The sequence below is a fragment of the Palaemon carinicauda genome, chromosome 2 (genome assembly GCF_036898095.1).
Source record: "Palaemon carinicauda isolate YSFRI2023 chromosome 2, ASM3689809v2, whole genome shotgun sequence".
NCBI lineage: Eukaryota > Metazoa > Arthropoda > Malacostraca > Decapoda > Palaemonidae > Palaemon > Palaemon carinicauda.
The window spans coordinates 150,460,326-150,473,716 of record NC_090726.1 but is presented as its reverse complement, the minus strand read 5'-3'; the positions used below and the strand labels follow the sequence as shown (position 1 = coordinate 150,473,716).

General features: G+C 42.7%; 1 protein-coding gene across 10 annotated transcripts in view; it reads left to right on the top strand.

The window, feature by feature from the left end:
• Mkk4 (MAP kinase kinase 4) overlaps positions 1-13,391 on the top strand; it is a 335,120-nt gene that overhangs the window by 249,490 nt on the left and 72,239 nt on the right. For all 10 annotated transcript variants that reach the window (XM_068359301.1, XM_068359292.1, XM_068359283.1 and 7 more), the window contains one exon: positions 8,600-8,826. In XM_068359301.1, the coding sequence (XP_068215402.1) occupies positions 8,600-8,826 (227 nt within the window). The remainder of the gene's footprint in view (positions 1-8,599; positions 8,827-13,391) is intronic.

Genomic DNA, 13,391 nt, shown 5'->3' with positions numbered 1-13,391 from the left:
CACGGTATAATTTTTTCGTTTTGTATTTAATTGACACTTCAAGAAAACCGATTTTGGTTTCTTCATCTATTTGTAAGTACTGTATTGTATAACAAGAGAGAGAGAGAGAGAGAGAGAGAGAGAGAGAGAGAGAGAGAGAGAGAGAGAGAGAGAGAGAGAGAGAGAGAGAGAGAGAGAGAGATATTATGACGCAGAAGGTTACAGACCTAGAACAGGGGAGGAAGAAGGTGGGGGGAGTGATGAGATAGGCTGGGTGGACTCGCAGGGGAGACGGTAGGAGACGGGGGAAGGGGGGATTTGGTTGCCAGTGGCTAAAAATAGATTCTGAAAGACGGTAAAGGGAAAAACGAATCCCATCGAATAAACAGAATAAGGAAAGGGAATAAGATCCAGAGGAATAATAGATATAATGGAATGAAAATGACTAGATGGTGTTAGTTGTGATAAGAATAATTTAGATATTTGAAATAAGAGTGTCTGAGGAGGTATAGAAGGAATTCGTGATAAATATAGAGGAATATCAAAGGATACAGTTAGTTTGCATTAAAGGGTTTGTTATCGTTTATCGGCAGTGAATAGCCTAAACTTCGGTAACAAGTCGTCAATATTTTGTCATATTTTAAACAGTATACATTTGATTTGCAAACATTGGTTTTGTAGAGTAGACGGTAAAATAAAATCTAGATTTAATTTTACCGTCTACTCTACAAAACCAATGTTTGCAAATCAAATGTATACTGTTTAAAATATGACAAAATATTGACGACTCGTTACCGAAGTTTAGGCTATTCACTGCCGATAAACGAACCCAGTCTACTCGTGAAAACCTTGAACGCCCAGAGGGAAAAATAAGGCTTTTAAATATACTGTACTAAACAAAAATAATGCTTTAATATACCATCATTAACACTACCATTACAATTATCGTAAGGTTGGAGAAAGATAAAGATTGCCGAGAACGTAACCACATTTCTGTTTACATTTTGTCAGCTGGACTCGCACAGTTAACAGTTGATTTCATTGTTGATGTGGAATTTTATCCTTAAATAGGCTATTCATTATGAAATTATGTTAATGAAATGTAATGTTGATATTGTTTTGTAACATTTATTATAAATCACCGTATTTAGGGCTACCAATATACTTAAAAAGACAATAGATTTGATACATTTTGTAGTGCTTGACTCGCGAACTTTGAACAGCCTCGCAGATACAGAAAATTTATTTTTGAAAAATAGCGATCGCGGAAAAGGGGAATCGTGTAATTCGAACACGCTTAATTCGGGACCCTACTGTACATCAAATCAGGGAAGAGGGATTGACAAAATAAAGAAATGACAGTCAGCTCAATAAAGGTAGGGGGCTGACTGTTTCAGCTCCACTCAATGTGAAGTGTTTTTTGCCAGAACGGTGGGTGGTAGTGGTGGTAAGGAAAGGCTACCAACTGCCTATAAACTTGTATCCTCCTTTATCTGCCATACCAATATATTTTCCTTTGTACCAGCACAATCCAGAAAAGACAGATTATGCAAAAGGAAATATTTGTTGTTATGGAAGAAAGAGATAGAAGAACTTTTAGCTCCTTTTCCTTCTCCAGGGTTTTGCAGTCACATGTTATGGTACCAAAAACTACAGGGGATAGAGACCAGTTCTAGACATTTTTCGACTAGAGTTCCTAGTTCTAACCAGTTTTTTTTTATGGCTACTCTGTCGTCAGGGGAAATAGGGATTGAATGTGTTCAATGGACCAATTGGATGCTTATTTTCATGTTCCATTCCACTAAGATTCACAAATGTGCCTTATGTTTGTCTTTTCAGGAAATTTTTTATTAGTTCAGCTGCTTGTTTTCTAGTTTAGGCGTGGCTCCTCTTTACATGGTTGGTTGGGTATTTTTCAACAACAATTAAGAAGCCCTTCTTCAAGATAAAGTTCTGTTAAACTTACTGAGTCAATTTCAGTAAATCAAATGTGGTTCCCTCTCAGTCGGTTCTTTATTTTTGGTAAAAGAGTTCAAGAAGGTTAAAATCCTGTCAGCTCACTAGTCGAAAAGCCTTTTAGGGACCATGATACCTTAAGAGAAATTCTTTCCTCATGCACAACCTAGAACGAGACCAGTACTGGGACAGATCCTTGAATAAAAAACAGTAGCAGTCCCATGCATCAAGAATTAGATGGGCTGACTCAATTGGTGGAATTTTCATCAACATCTTCAAGGAGTGAGTCTTGAACTACAAAATGCCAAAATCCTATATTCAATTCAATTCAATTGAACTACAAAATCTGAAACTATATATCTTTTGCAATGCGTCACTGATAGGGTGGGGGGACCACTTAAGAGAAACTTTGTCTGGAAGGAACTTGGTTTTAAAGTAGCAAATGCTTATAGATTTTTCGTTAGTGTTTGGGACACTAGTTCAGGAAGAGAATCTAGTTAAAGGCAAAGGTTTTGCTGTACATTCAGACAACATGACAGCATTAGAATACAGCTAGAAACATTGGCATAAGGTTAAGAAGCATGGCAAATCACTCTTATTATCCTGTTTCAAACCTGGAAATCAGAATATCTTAGCCAATCTGTTAAGCAGGAAAGACTAATTGTTACACATTGAATGGTTTCTTTACCCTTAGTTGTGTTGAGATATTTGGAAGATTTTGGGAAAATCAATGGTAGACAAGTTTCAAACGTCAATGAAAAAGGTTTATACTTATTGTTCCTCTGTTCAAGACCCTCAAGCAATGTTACAGGAAAACCCCAACAGGCTTATACCCTTCAACCCCCTCTCCATGTGTGCAACTCTGAACTCACTTGTTTTTTGCAGCATGCCCTGAGAGGACGCCACAGGCGACCTTCCCAGGTCAAGAACCCCCATTCTACTCCTGGTTGTCGACACGTGAGGTCGACTTGCCCGCTTCTCTCGTGATCGCTAGTTTTTTCACTTGTGCTTAAAGCGTGTGTTACTCTCGCTTTACCGTGTTGCTTTGTGTTCACTTAGGTTCACTAAGTATGGAATCTGTGTGTGTGCAGAGTCGTTGTGCAGGTGTCAATGGGAAGATGTGTGCAGCATTCGTTTTACATGTGGAGGTAGATACTCATATTTTGTGTACTTCCTGCCAGGGTTGTGTGTGTTCTCCGAGCGACACTTGTGAGAACTGTGTGGGCTGGGATAATCCTCAGTGGGCGAGGATGGCCACAAAGAAGAAGAAGAAGTCTGAGGAGGACAGGTTGCCTTCGAGGAAGGGTGCCCAGTGTGTCAGGGACTTCTTTGTCTCCTGTGACCGAGCTCCCACTAAGACTACCGGTTCGACCGGAATGTCGTCCTCTCCCTCGCCAGGGACGGCCACAGCAGAGGTGGCAAGAACCTTGAGAGACATAATGTCAAGGTGTGAGTGTCTGCTCCAGGGTTGCGCGGCCCTCTCAGCAGATGGTCCTCCGGGGCCGAACTGCTCAACCGCCAATGCCTTGGCCTAACCAGCCAAAACTCTCTCTGGCTCCTCTACCGGGGATCGGATAACATGGCTGCCAATCTGCTGCTTGGCATGGCCTTCCGGTCTATCCACCTTGGGGCGGCAGCCTTAGCCCCAAGCAGCGGCTCCCTGGTGCCGATCCAACCTTGTGGGCTCAAGAGGTTTATTCAGGCACATCAAGGACTTCGTTCAGGTCCCCGCCAAGGAGTTGTTTTCCTGTGTGCAGACCTTCAGACTCCATTCCCCTCAGTCCCTTGGGAGGACTTTCCGCCGTTGGACATCGCCTCTTATTCGCTTCCTGCTGCCAAGGACTGAGCGTGTCAAAAGGGGACAGAGGACCATGGAGGGGACGTCATTCCTCTAGGCCTCTGTCCTACGGCTCCATGCTTCCGGGTCCCGCCCCAGCGGCGAACCGAATCTGAAGGGAGGAAGAGCGACATAGGGCCCCTTCGTCGGGAGAACCGTATCTTCGGGGCAATCATTCGCCAGCCCCATTGGAGGGACCACGTTGTGGAGATCCTGATACCGGAGAGTGGGTTTCGGAGGAGGGGTCGAGGGACCACCCAGAGGATGAGGTGGTCGAGGACGTGTCGTCCTTCTGCAAGGTCCTTGGCCTCATTAGAAAGCTCAACGACCTCCCGGAGCCCTCCCCGGCTCAAGCGCAGCACCATTCCACCAACCTGGAACACCGGTTTGGAGCCCCAAGGGAGGCGAGGCCCTCCTTGGCCCTGCTTATCTCCCATGACATCTGGCAGAGGTTGCAGAAGATTATCTCTGCTACATCGGAACCAAGAGGATCGCACAGGTCCAGTAATTTAGTGAAGCTCCTGCCTTCCCGGAGGTTAGCGCTTCTACACTCTCATTGGAGCCTGTCAAAGACACCGAGCCTGGACAATGATGTTAGGGGCGGAACGGCAATGGACCCGTTCATCAAATTGTCAGTCTCCGGGTCGAGGGATCTCTCCTTTTTTGAAGACCAGTCATACACTTCGTCCTCAAACTGGGTACTACGGAGGAGGGAGGTTGTCCTCCACAGAATGCACAGGAGAACTTCTGGATAGGGAGTTGAGAGTGCTCAGAAACACCCCGATTGTTAGGGAGTTGCTCTTTTGAGAAGACCAGGTGGAAGAGGCACTGGTCAAATGGAGGAGACGTGATGCTTCACAAGGCATCGTCTTCGTCATCGTCATTGGCGCATCGCTATTACCAACCGAGGGAGCACAGCAATGCCAGGGCCCAGTCAGGTGGCCGACCTCCCATACCATAGAATGAAGCGCCGTCTGCCTCCTACTGGGGCCCCTCTATGCAGCCCCCCTCCAGGAGGTCAGAAGGCACTCCCAATCACCCATCAGAACAGAGCCCCAGCCACCCAGGGACACTTAGTGGGCTCTTCTTCAAGAGAAGACGGGGGACTAGTCCCCATTCCCCCGTTCCCTCTGGGAGTAGTGAGATGCTTCTCAGCAAGGTGGAGAAATTGGGTGGGAGAAGGAGCAGACCTGTGGATAGTACAGGTCTTGAAGGACGGCTACAGGATCCCCTTCCGAGCCTCCCCTCCGCCTTTGATGTCAGCGCTCGAGGCCGTTTCCCTGCGCCCCAATGAGGAAACACGTTGGAGGGCCTTGGAAGGGGAAATTTAGGACCAGCTTTGGAAAGGGGCCATCTAACCCATGGTGCCCAAACTACTGGGATTCTTCAGCCGCCTGTTTCTGGTAGGGAAAGCCACAGGTGGGTGGTCCCAGTCATCGACCTCTCAGCTCTCAAATGGTTCGTCACCAAAGACACTTTCAGGATGTAAACGACCAGGTTAGTTCTGGGAGCTATCAGGGAAGGAGATTTTATGTTATCCTTGGACCTCAAGGATGCCTATTTCCAGACTCCAGTACACCCCTCCAGTAGGAAATTCCTCCAGTTGAAAATTGGGAAAGGAAGTCTTCCAGTTCCCCACCCTTTGCTTTGGCCTCTCGACTGTGCCTCAAGTGTTCACCAGAGTCTTTTCCTTAGTCTCCGAGTGGGCCCACAAGGAAGGGATGAGACTCCTGAGGTACCCTGAGGATTGGTTACTCCTCTTGGAGTCTAGGAGGAGTTGTCAAAGCAGAGGGACAAGTTAGTGGCCTTTTTCAGGGAACTGGCAGAAGTCACAACTCTACAACCACGAGGACGGTGTACCAGGGAATGGAAATATGCTCCATGCAGGCCAGAGCCTTCCCGACAAAGGAGAAGGTTGTGAGGTTAGAATGTATAGAGAGGCTTCTCATCAAGGGAGAATCAGCATGTCTAAAAGAGTGGCAAAGGTTAGTGAGGCACCTGGTGTCCTTGGAGAAACTGTCCCTAGAGGAAGAATGATGCTGCGACCAGCCCAGTGGGACTTGAAGGAAGTGCAGGCCCTAGCAGCGAGACATCCGTCAGTGAGACATCCCCTATCCCAGTCAACCAGGGAGGCTCTTTAGTGGTGGTTATACCTTAGGAACACCCTGCAGGGGTCTCACTACTGGACCCTCCTGAGGTCCTCCTCTTCTCGGACGCGTATAGGGAGGGATGAGGACTGTGGTCTCTGGAGGGAAAGGCCCTCTAAATAAACTAGCTCAAACTTCTGGCAGTGCGGATGGTCCTCTTCGAATTTCTGGTAGTGCGGGTGGTCCTCCTCGAACTTCTGGTAGTGCGGATGGTCCTCCTCGAACTGGGAAACTCAATATTGGGGAGAAGAGTGGCCTTGATACGACAATGCCACTGTCGTCACCTACATCACGAAACAGGGCGGCCTTCGAACCCATCGGATTCATGACCTGACGGTGGAAGTTCTCTCTTGGGCTGAGGACAACGCTATCTCCCTGATGGCCAGGTACATTCTGGGAAAGAGGAATTTAGTTGCGGACGGGCTCAGCAGGCGAGGACAAGTGCTGGTGGCAGAGTGGTCCCTGCACCCGGGGGTGGCATAGACAGTGATAGGAAAGTGGGGTTCTCCCTGTCTGGACCTCTTTGCGACAAGGCTAAACGCAAAGCTGCCAGTCTTTAGCTCCCCAGTGCCAGACCCGGCAGCAGCATTGGAGGACGCGTTCCAGCACCAGTGGGACGGCCTCAACGTGTACGCTTTTCCCCCTTTCAGCCTTCGACATCAGGCTATCAACTGTCTTCGAGGACCAAGGCAAGCAAGGATGACACTGGTGGCCCGAAAAATAGTAGGTCTGGAATCTAATGGACTTAGCGGTGGAACCACCATGGCCTCGGGCTTTGAGACAAGACCTGCTAAGGCAGTCACACTTCCAGAGGTTCCACGAGGGTCTCCCAAATCTCTCCCTTCATGCGTGGAGATTATATAGCATATGCTAAGAATGGAGGGGTACTCTAGAAGGACAGTTGCTCAGATGACTGTTAACCTCAGACAATCCACAAGGACAGTTGCTCAGATGACTGTTAACCTCAGACAATCCACAAGGACAGTTGCTCAGATGACTGTTAACCTCAGACATCCACAAGAGCCATATACCAGGCGAAGTTGGCTACCTACAGTAAATGGTACGCCGAGGAGGGCACAAAGCCCCTCAGCGCTTCAATCCCAATCATCGTGGACTTCCTAATCCACCTACGCCTTGATTAGGGTATGACACTTCTGGCAGTGGAGGGTTTCTGGGCAGCCTTGGAGCAGGTCTTCTTCATCAGAGGGTTGAACCTAGGCTCCACCAAGCAGCTCTTAATGCTGATAAGAGGATTCGAGCAAGCATGTTCACTCAGAGCTCTCAAGGCACCCATGTGGGACATAATCAAGATCCTCGACACTCTGAAGTAACCTCCCTTTGAGCCTCTGCGTCAAGTTACGGACAGGGAACTCGCCCTAAAGACGATGTTCCTCCTTGCCCTGGCCTCGTCCAAGAGAGTAGGCGAGCTTCACGGCCTCTCAGCGGATGTCTCCCACTCACGGATGGAAGGAGCTGGTTTTCAAGTTCGTCCCCTCCGTGGCGAAGACGCAGAATCCGACGGTAACAGACCCGCAGTTCGACGAGTTTTCCTTCCCTGCCATCCCCAGGACAAATGACGTGGAGGACTTACTATTGTGCCCGGTGAGAACGGTGCGGAAATACCTCTCCCGGACCGCCAACCTCCATCCTCAGCATGAAGTGAACCCTTCGCCAGGTCTGCCAAACCTCTTAACATCAGGGGCATCAGCACCTCGTTGGCCTTCAAAAGGAACATGCGGATCGCCAGGTGTTGAGAGTAGGCGTGTGGACGAGACAATCAACCTTCACGGCCCACTATCTCAAGAACTGTCCCTCAGGTCTCAGGAGGGTTTTAAACTCGGCCCCGTCGTGGTCTTACAACAGAGGATCAAAGGGCGACCTGCACTTGACACAATCCATATGGAACGTTGAGGAGTAGAGCATCTTGAATCCCTATCCCCCTCTACCTACCATGGACTGTTCCAGGAAGGAAGATGTCGTCTTGGTGAGTGCTCCTCTGACTAACCCTGTTATTTGATTTACCTTAATTGCAGCGCTTTTCCCGACTGGCCTTACCCCTTTTCACGACCCTCATCACCTGTCCTACAGGGGTCTCTTCCCTGCCTCCTAATTCTGAGTTGCCTATAACATTGGTTTGTGGTAAGTTAGTGTGGGACCAAATGACAATTTTTAAGAAAATTGTAGTTTTCCTAACATACTTACCATGGACCAATCGGTTTACTGCCCTCCCATCCTTCCCCGTGGCAGACCCTACTGCTATCATTGCCCTCCTCTAGGCCTCTTGAATCTTGCAACCTCAGAACTTTCACAAAATTTGATCACAAAATTTGAGGATCAAGATGTCACATTTTTAGTGAGACAACTTTATTGCTCTATTTTCTGATGTTTGAGATTAAAAGATGGTGATTTCAGGAACATTTGCAATATAGATTAACATATATGATTAATGGGCTTTTATGATTAAACTTCAGGTGTAGAAATTGTCTGAACTATTTTAAAGAGAAACTGAATCTTGGTAAGCACATATGTTTATTATATTATTTTAATTTGGTAACGTATGATGATATACTGTAACATGATAATGAAAATGTTAACTTTGTTTGTTTCAATTGTATGTTTTGTTCAATACTTTATGTATCATATTACCTTAAAGCTAAATATCGGTGTTGTCTTTTTTCAGCCAGAGCGTATAGATCCAGCAAGGGCTCGAGGGTACGATGTGCGGTCAGATGTTTGGTCTCTAGGGATTACCTTAATGGAGCTAGCCACTGGAAGTTTTCCTTATCCAAAATGGAATTCTGTCTTTGAGCAGCTAACACAGGTGGTACAAGGAGAGCCACCTCGCCTGTCTCTTATTGAAAATGGAAACACATTTTCTGAGGAATTTGTGGATTTTGTGAACACATGGTAAGTACAGTAGCGTTTGCCTAAGTTTTAGAAAATTTCTTGAACAAAATTGTTGTTAGTATTTTATATACTTTGGTAAAGTGTAACGGTCTGTCTGGAAAGATTTTTTTATGTAGCCCTCTTATTCATTTGATAGTACTGTACTCAATTTTACAGAAGGTTTTAATACAGTTGAGAAATATCCTTAACTCTTCTATGTTATAAAGGATTCTAATGAGTCCACTTGTTATAAAGCATGCTAATGAGTCTGCTTCTTATAAAGTTACAGACGAGTTTACCTATTATAAAGCATACAGACTAGTCCACTTGTTATAAAGCATATAAATTTGTCCCCATGTTATAAAGCATACAAATGAGCATTTGTTTTAAGGCTTACCAATAAGTCCACTTGTTGTAAAGGAGTTTTGATGAAGGAAAATCTTATTTGTTCCTATGCAGTATACAAACCCTGAAAATATTTTATTTTTCCTGTTGCCTTTCCTTACCAGGCTATTTTTCCTGTTGGGGTCCCTTGGCTTATAGCATCCTGCTTTTCCAACTAGGGTTGGAGTTTAGCAAGTAATAATAATAATAATAATAATAATAATAGTAATAATAATAATAACCCAAGGCAGTGGAACACCATGGTACAGAGGCTATGACACTACCCAAGATTAGAAAACAATGGTTTGATTTTGGAGTGTCCCCCTAGAAGAGCTGCTTACCATAGCTATAGAGTCTCTTCTACCCTTATGCCTTATTCTATGTTTGGGTTCCCCCAGGTCCCTCAGTGTGAGGCACCTCGTATATCCACCAGAGAGTTGCTAATGCATCTTCCGGTGTATTTTGCATCTTCCAATCTTGGATGGTCTGGGAGGCATCTTAGGTATCAACGAGCTTATTCTTAAACACATCTACTCTCACTCCTGATGTGTTTCTTAGATGAGCTGGCAGCGCATTAAATAGTCGCTGTATTATCGATGCTGGTGCGTAGTGGATTAATGTCCTGTGCGCCTTCCTTAGTTTTCCTGGTATAGTTTTGGGCGCTATTAATCTACCTCGGCTTGCTCTTTCTGATATTTTTAGCTCCATGATGTTTTCAGTAATTCCTTCGATTTGCTTCCATGCTTGTATTATCATATTGCGTTCTCTTCTCCTTTCTAGACTGTATAGTTTTAAAAATTGCAGTCTTTCACAGTAGTCAAGGTCCTTAACTTCCTCTATTCTAGCAGTATAGGACCTTTGTACACTATTTGTGCAATATCCTTCTGGTAGTGTTGGTACCATATCACATTGCAATACTTGAGTGTACTACGTACATAAGTTTTGTAAAGCATTATCATGTGTTCAGCTTTTCTTGTTTTAAAGTGTCTGAATATCATTCCCATTTTTGCTTTACATTTAGCCAACAGTGTTGCTATTTGGTCGTTACATAACATATTCCTGTTTAACATTACACCAAGGTCTTTAATTGCTTCCTTGTTTGTGATTGTCTCGTTATTAGGTCCCCTGTATGCACATACTATTCCTTCTCTATTTCCATAGTTTATCGGTTCGAATTTACCGGAGTTAAATACCATCCTATTTATCTCCGCCCATCCATATATTTTGTTTAGATCTCTTTGTAGTGAGTTCCTATCTTCATCACAAGTTATTTCTCTACTGATTCTTGTGTCATCGGCAAAACTTCTCTCTACAGAGTTTTTAACATTACAGTCTATGTCTGAGATCATAATAACAAACAGCAGTGCAGCTAATAATGTACCCTGTGGCACACCAGATATTACCTGATCTTCATCTGATATCTCCTCATTTGCAACCACTATCTGTTTTCTGTTTTGCAGAAAATTCTTTTACCCATTTTCCTATCTTTCCCACAATATCATGCTTTCTCATTTTTTTCTCTAATATATTATGGTCTACCTTGTCAAAGGCTTTTATAAAGTCTAGATAGATCACATCTCTATCTTTTTCATTTATCATATTTTTGTATATGCTTTCATAGTGTGCTATTAGTTAGGTTTGTGTACTTTTTCCAGGCACGAAACCGTGTTGACCTATATTAAACAAATTATTTTTAACCAAATGATTCATTATTTTCTTTTTTATTACCCTTTCATACACTTTCATAATATGTGATGTTAGACTAACAGGTCTATAATTGCTTGCCTCTTGATCCACTTTTGAAAATAGGGGTTATATAAGTTAATTTATGTTTAACATATATCTCGCTCATATCTACACTTTGTCTTAGCAGTATTGCAAGCGGCTTCGCGATAGTGTGTGCAGTTTTTTTTAACAAAATCGCTGGAACTCCATCTGGTCCGGCCGCCAATCCATTTTAAATTTCGCTTATAGCCTGTACAATATCTGCTTCAGTAATATCTATATCCGTTAGATATTCAACATTTTCTTCTCTCATTTCTGTTTCATTATTCTCATTCGCAATTCTTGGCGTGAGCTCACTCTTATATATTTCTGCTAATATGTTGCATATTTCCTATTTTTATTCGTTAACCGTCCTTCAATTCTTAGAGGGCCTGTTTCTAATATCCCTTTATTCATCTTTTTTGCATAGGAGTAAAGTACTTTGGGTTTTTTTTTATATTTTGAAGTGTCCTTTCTTATAATTCCCTTTTTTCATTTTCTTTCGATTGTATAATCTTTTGTTCTGCATTTTCTATCTTACTTTTTATTTCCATCATTTTCCACACATTTTTTTCTTTTGCAAGATTTTTCTTCCACTTTCTAATTTTCTGAAATAAGATCCTTCCGTCTCTTGGTATGCATGTCTAATGTTTATTGTTTTTTTCGGCACATATTTTTCAACAATTTTCTCCATTATTTTGTACAGTATATCCGTATTTACCTGTATATTATCACTTACGACTACATTTTTTTATTCTTTGTTCAATTCTTCATTTATTTCTGACCATTTTATATTCTTACTATAGAAATTACATTTTCCGTATCCTTCCCATCGTTTTGTGCGTTGATTATCTCTGTGATCACTTGCTTTGGAATGGACTATTAATTCTATGACATTGTGGTCTGAAATTCCCGTGTTATACACTATTATTTCTTTAACATAATTCACCTCATTCACAAATACTAAATCTAGGACATTGTCCTTTCTTGTTGGAATGTGTATTTGTTGCATATTATGTTCTAATTGCATATCTTGAAGCTTTTCAAATTGCCCTTCATCTTCTGCGCTACTATTACTCTCTTTTTTTATGTATACAGTATATGCAACCACTTTCTTCTATCCGCTCTTTCCAATCCATGAAAGGAAAGTTAAAATCTCTGGATAGGAGTATATTCCAGTCTTTATGGTTTCTACATATATCATCTATTTTTTCTATTATTATTGTCAAACTCCTTAGTATTTGGGGGTCTGTAAACTACAATACACTGGAACCTTGCTATACGATTGCCCTAATATACGTATGTTTTGAGATACAACAGAACATTTTTGAAAATATATGCTTTGATATACTACAACGAAATATTTGAAATACGATTTTACGATGTGATAGTTCTATAGGCGACCGATAGATGGCGTTCGGTCTGTTTGTTTGTTGTTGCTGCATCCTTAACACTTCATTGTGTAGTTCGTTGTATTTCTGCCTATTTTTCGTGTTATTTTGTCTATTTTATTATTTACCATGGATCCCAAAGCTAAAGACGAAGCAAGTGATAAGAAAAAACCCAAGAAAACGATCTCGAAAATGCAATAATGCTTCCAAAACAAAATAGAATATTTAGTGAGAGAGAAATACGAATGATTCTCTCTCTCTCTCTCTCTCTCTCTCTCTCTCTCTCTCTCTCTCTCTCTCTCTCTCTCTCTCTCTCTCTCTCTCTCTCTCTCTCTCTGTAATAAATGAAATCTTTTTTTTCTTTGCTAAATCTCTTTTGAGTATAATCAAGCACCACAGAGCTAAAAACTATAAAATATCGTGCATCGGAGGTAACATGACTTATTAATAAGTAATTATTTGATCCGAAAATTGAGGTTGACGACGGACTAGGCAGGGTTGATCAGCTGATTTGAATGTAAATAATGCATGAGATTATAATTCGCTATGTTTTTAATTATAAATATGATACTAAAATGTGAATTTTAAATGCAATATTATTGGATACAGTTAAGTAAAACGCCAGTGAAAAACAAGGACGAAACAAAATGACAAAGAGACGAGACAGGGGGAGGCGGTAGTGTGCGTGCATGTGTTCAGATTGTCTGGACCTTGCGGTAGCACATTCCCTAAGCTAAATCTACGCTAAATCAAATAAATTAGCGAAATCAATGAATTTGGGAAATGCGAGAAGGAATGAAAAATAGGAATGGGTATACTGTACGTAGAATGAGGGATAAGGCGTTTAGAGTGATTAATTAGATAAAAATTACGAATGAAAGCTAGAAAAGTCAAGATGAATAAAATCGCGAAAAATAAAGAACGCAAAGAGTTGGCACGATAGGCCCAGACCTGAAAGTGATGAAAGTCAGGAAAGTGAGGCCAAAAAGGCCAGACATGAAGGTGATGATGAGTAAGTGTTTACGTAATTAAAAAAAATAAATAAAA